The following is a 5,215-nucleotide window of genomic DNA, read 5'->3' on the forward strand; positions in this document are numbered from 1 at the left end:
GGCCGGGTGTCAGCTTACTGCAAGCTCTGCCTCCCGGGTTCCCGCCATTCTCCTGCCTCAGCCTCCCATGTAGCTGGGACTACAGGCGCCCGCCACCTCGCCCGACTAGTTTTTTGTATTTTTTTAGTAGAGACGGGGTTTCACCGTATTAGCCAGGATGGTCTCGATCTCCTGACCTCGTGATCCGCCCGTCTCGGCCTCCCAAAGTGCTGGGATTACAGGCTTGAGCCACCGCGCCCGGCCTCACCAGTTATTCTTAACCAGATAATATGTTTTCCCATCTCTGCCCTACTTCCACTGCCTCTTTTCTCTCTCCATTTGACAATTACTGTATATAAACAGAATGTTACTCATATGTTACTGATATATGAATGTTACTTTATATGTTACTGATACATATGTAGTAAAATTGCTGAATTGCAGAAAAAACATATGGAGAACCATCCTGTATATTCAAAATACAAATTAGATTACTTCACTAGAAAAAGCAAGTGTATTACCTTAGCATGTAATATTTTAATAACTAAGTAACCAAATTTTCCCCTGGGTTTACCTCTTTCTTTAGGACTTTCTAAATGGGTACGGCAGCAGATTCAGCACCATTCAACCTTTGAAAGTGCACTGGAGTCCTTGGCTGAATTTTCCAAAAAGCATCAAAAAGTTCTTAATGTATCCATAAAGGACAGAACGAATGTGCAGGACACTGAGTCCACACTTGAAGTGACCTCTTTAAAGTACAGTACCCCACCTTATTTATTGGAAGCAGCAAGTCATCTATCACCAGAAAATTTTGTGGAAGATGAAGCAAAGATGTGTGTCCAGGAACTGCAGTGTCCTAAAATTATTACTAAAAATTCACCTCTGCCAAGTGGCATTATCTCCAGAAAGGAGAAAAGTATGAAAAGTTCTTCCCATTTACCTTTGATAGAGAAGTCTTTCATTATATTTAGTGAAATGATATTTATTTGGGTATAGATTAATTTCCTTAAATATGGTGGTTTGTAATATAAGGTGTTATCATAAAGTAGTGAAACAGTATGGTGTACTGTAATGGGAACAAACTTTTGTCAGGAGACCAGAGCATATTTTCTGGTTTTCCACTAACTGGCTTTGCCACTTACTAGCTTTGTGATCATGAGCAAGTCATTTGACCTTTTTGAGTCATAATTGGGGGGAAAAAAATGCCTGCCTAGCTGTCCCTTCAGGTTGGGTTGTAAAGGTCAAAATTATAAATATCACAGCATTGTAAAGTACCATATAAGTGGGAGATGTTATTCTAATGGCTATATAAAAATTTGGCCTAATTTTTTATATAGATACTTTTATTCTATGTGAACTTCTTTTCCTATATAGATAGTTCTCATGAACTTATTTATTTTTAGGAGGTGAGAGACATTTATTTTAAGTGATGAAAAGTAATTTTTTTTTTTTTTGAGACAGAGTCTTGCTCTGTCACCCAGGCTGGAGTGCAGTGGCACGATCTCTGCTCACTGCAAGCTCCGCCTCCTGGGTTCACGCCATTCTCCTGCCTCAGCCTCCGGAGTTGCTGGGACTATAGGCGCCCACCACCACGCCCGGCTAATTTTTTGTATTTTTAGTAGAGACCGGGTTTCACCGTGTTAGCCATGAGGGTCTCGATCTCCTGAGCGCATGATCCCCCCGCCTTGGCCTCCCAAAGTGCTGGGATTACAGGTGTGAGCCACCACACCTGGCGAAAATAGTATTTTNGGTTTCACCGTGTTAGCCATGAGGGTCTCGATCTCCTGAGCGCATGATCCCCCCGCCTTGGCCTCCCAAAGTGCTGGGATTACAGGTGTGAGCCACCACACCTGGCGAAAAATAGTATTTTAAAATATTTTAGAAATAATCGGCCGGGCGCGGTGGCTCAAACCTGTAATCCCAGCACTTGGGGAGGCTGAGGCGGGCGGATCACGAGGTCAGGAGATCGAGACCATCCTGGCTAACACGGTGAAACCCTGTCTCTACTAAAATACAAAAAACTAGCCGGGCGAGGTGGCGGGCGCCTGTAGTCCCAGCTACTCCGGAGGCTGAGGCAGGAGAATGGCGTGAACCCGGGAGGCGGAGCTTGCAGTGAGCTGAGATCCGGCCACTGCACTCCAGCCCAGGCGACAGAGCGAGACTCCGTCTCAAAAAAAAAAAAAAAGAAAGAAATAATCATCTGTATCAGATTGGCAAACTGTGGCCCATGGGCCAAATTTGGCCTGCTGCCTGTTTTTGTAAATAAAGTTTAATGAAATGTAGTCACGTCCATTTATTTACATATTGCAAACAACAGCAGAGTTGAGTATTTGTGTGTATTGCACTAGAACAGCATAATTGAGTAGTCGCAATAGATACATTATGCCCCACAAACCCTAAATATTTCCTATCTGTCCTGTAACAGAAAAGGTTTGCCAAACTCTGGTCTATACCGTTGGATATAATTTCAGTTGTTTTAATTCATATATCCAAGGCAGGTGGGTCATCTGAGGTCAGGAGTTCAAGACCAGCCTGACCAGTGTGGTGAAACACCATCTCTACTTAAAAAATACAAAAATTAGCTGGGCATGGAGGCAGCCGCCTGTAATCCCAGCTACTCAGGAGGCTGAGGCAGGAGAATCACTTGAACCGGGAGGCGGAGATTGCAGTGAGCCAGGATTGCGCCATTGCACTCCAGCCTGGACAACAAAAGCGAAACTCGCTCTCAAAAAAAAAGGAAAAAAATCAATTTTTAAACATTTATTTTGTAGTATATAAATACTACAAAATAGCAGTACAAAATTCACTATAAATAGTGAATTCAAGCTGATTAACCTGGTAATCAGAAACCTAGGTTCTAGTCTCAGTCTTCTTACTAACCAGTTTTATAACTCTGAGCAAATAACTTAGCCTTATGTCACTTTCCTTATTTATTAAATAAAAGAATTAGTCTAGGTAAGTTTTTCTCAGTCACTGGTTAGTGGATTTTCAAGGCAAATGTTTACAGCCTGTTCCCTCCTATGCTCAGCTCCCTTCCTCTTCCCTTAAACCCTTCTTTCCTCATTCATTCTTGGGCTCCCTGGTGTGGAATTTGATAGTTTACCAGACAGCATTACAACTTGATCTAGGAAACACTAGAAACCTAAGATTTCTTTCCGAGTTAATATTCTGTTCCAAGATAAAAATCCACTAGTATTCGTTGGGGGTTCTAAGTTACGTATCCTATACAGTTATTTAGGCATTGCTAATAAATAATCATTTTAACCTAACAATTATGTTAGCTAGGAGCAGAAAGTTAAAGCTGTTAAATTCTTGTATTCTTAGATGATCCAGTATTGCTGGAAGAAGCAGTGAAAGCAGAAAAAATTGTGATTTCCAGATCTACAAGCCCAACTTTCAACAAACAAACAAAGAGAATTAGCTGGTCAAGCTTTAATTCTTTGGAACAGTATTTTACTGGTAAAATACCGAAGGCAACACCTGAGCTCGGGTCATCAGGGAATAGTGCCTCTAGTCCTCCCCGTTTCAAAGCAGAAAAGATGGAAAGTAAAACTGTTTTGCCATTCACTGATAAATGTGAATCCTCAAATCTGACAGTAAACACATCGTTTGGATCATGTCCTCAATCAGAAACCATTATTTCATCATTAAAGATTGATGCCACCCTTACTAGAAAAAATCATTCTGAACATCCGCTCTGTTCTGAAGAAGCCCTGGATCCAGACATTGAACTGTCTCTAGTAAGTGAGGAAGATAAACAGTCCACTTCAAATAGAGATTTTGAAACAGAAGCAGAAGATGAATCTATCTATTTTACACCTGAACTTTATGATCCTGAAGATACAGATGAAGAAAAAAATGACCTAGCCGAAACTGATGGAGGAAATAGATTGGCTAACAATTCAGACTGCATTTTAGCTAAAGACCTTTTTGGAATTAGAACTATAAAAGAAGGAGATTCAGCCAGAGAAGTGAAAGCTGAGGATTGCACAGATACAAAGTTGAATGGAATTCTGCATATTGAAGAAAGTAAAATTGATGACATTGATGGTAAAAACAACTTTGATAAATGAACTGGAACTGGGAAAAACTCATGAAATAGAAATAAAGAACTTTAAACCGTCTCCTTCCAAAACTAAAACTAAAGGCGTGTTTCCTGGTTTTAAGTAATAATACTTAACTCTCAAGCGAAGTAAAAATATGTCATCATGCTTATGTTAAACTCTGTTGTAAGTAATGTGTACATTGAATAAGTGGCATACTTTTTAAAAAACTATTTTATGTTCAGAAATGTAAATTGTATTATTCTTGAGTTTGGGGGTTTTTTTTGTTTTGCTCTGTTTTTTGAGACGAAGTCTTGGTCTGTTTCCCAGGCTGGAATGCAGTGGCGTGCTCTCGGCTCACTGCAACCTCCACCTCCAGGTTCAAGCAATTCTCCTGCCTCAGCCTCCTGAGTAGCTGGGACTACAGGTGTGCACCACCATGCCTGGCTAGTTTTTGTATTTTTAATAGAGATGGGGTTTCACCATGTTGGCCAGGCTGGTCTCAAATTCTTGACCTAGTGATCTGCCCTTCTCTGCCTCCCGAAGTGCTGGGATTACAGGCATGAGCCACTGTGCCTGGCCTATTCTTGAGTTTTTATAAAGTAATTCATACAAAATATTGTCCTCAAATAAGTCTTCCTTAGCTAAATGCAATTTAAAATTATTCAAAGATATTTAGAGTTTCCTAGGGCACGTCTAGTTTCATGTAAATATTCATATTAGGTGGTTCTCTTCATCCATTTGTTTTCATACTGATACATAAAGATTAATAGCAGTCTAATCTAGTCACACCTCAGTCATATTTCACTGTAGATTTTACCTCAGATCAGTCCGAGACATTTTTAGAGATCACCATTTGTCTTGAAAGGTTTATTTCGTTATTAAACTGCCTATTTATAAGGTATTAAGAGAAATTAAGAAAGTGGTATGCATTTTTAATTGAAATTGTTTTACATTATTTGTATAATAAGCCTAAAATCAAACATGTCATAAACAAATTGATGTAAAGATATAAAATGCCAAATGAAGTATTCTAAATTTTCTGTTCTAATTATTTAGCTTCATCATAATTGTGGAAAAAAAATACTAGATCCTGCTGAGTATTATATATTTTTCCTAGTGGATCAGTGAGTACCAAACACTAGATTAGAAGGTAATTTCTACATTGTTTGGAAAGGGTGAAACAATTTCTC

The 5,215-nt window shown here is 39.5% G+C and overlaps 1 protein-coding gene across 1 annotated transcript in view; it reads left to right on the forward strand.

The window, feature by feature from the left end:
* The window catches only part of BRIP1 (BRCA1 interacting DNA helicase 1), a 195,283-nt gene extending 191,134 nt beyond the window's left edge, over positions 1-4,149 (forward strand). Inside the window, 3 exon segments of the mRNA XM_017870816.1 lie at positions 566-895; positions 3,304-4,030; positions 4,032-4,149. Coding sequence (XP_017726305.1) covers positions 566-895; positions 3,304-4,030; positions 4,032-4,149 — 1,175 coding nt within the window.
* Positions 4,150-5,215: the final 1,066 nt, after the last annotated feature.

This window comes from Rhinopithecus bieti, unplaced genomic scaffold, assembly GCF_001698545.2.
Source record: "Rhinopithecus bieti isolate Rb0 unplaced genomic scaffold, ASM169854v2 scaffold_5497, whole genome shotgun sequence".
Classification (NCBI taxonomy): domain Eukaryota; kingdom Metazoa; phylum Chordata; class Mammalia; order Primates; family Cercopithecidae; genus Rhinopithecus; species Rhinopithecus bieti.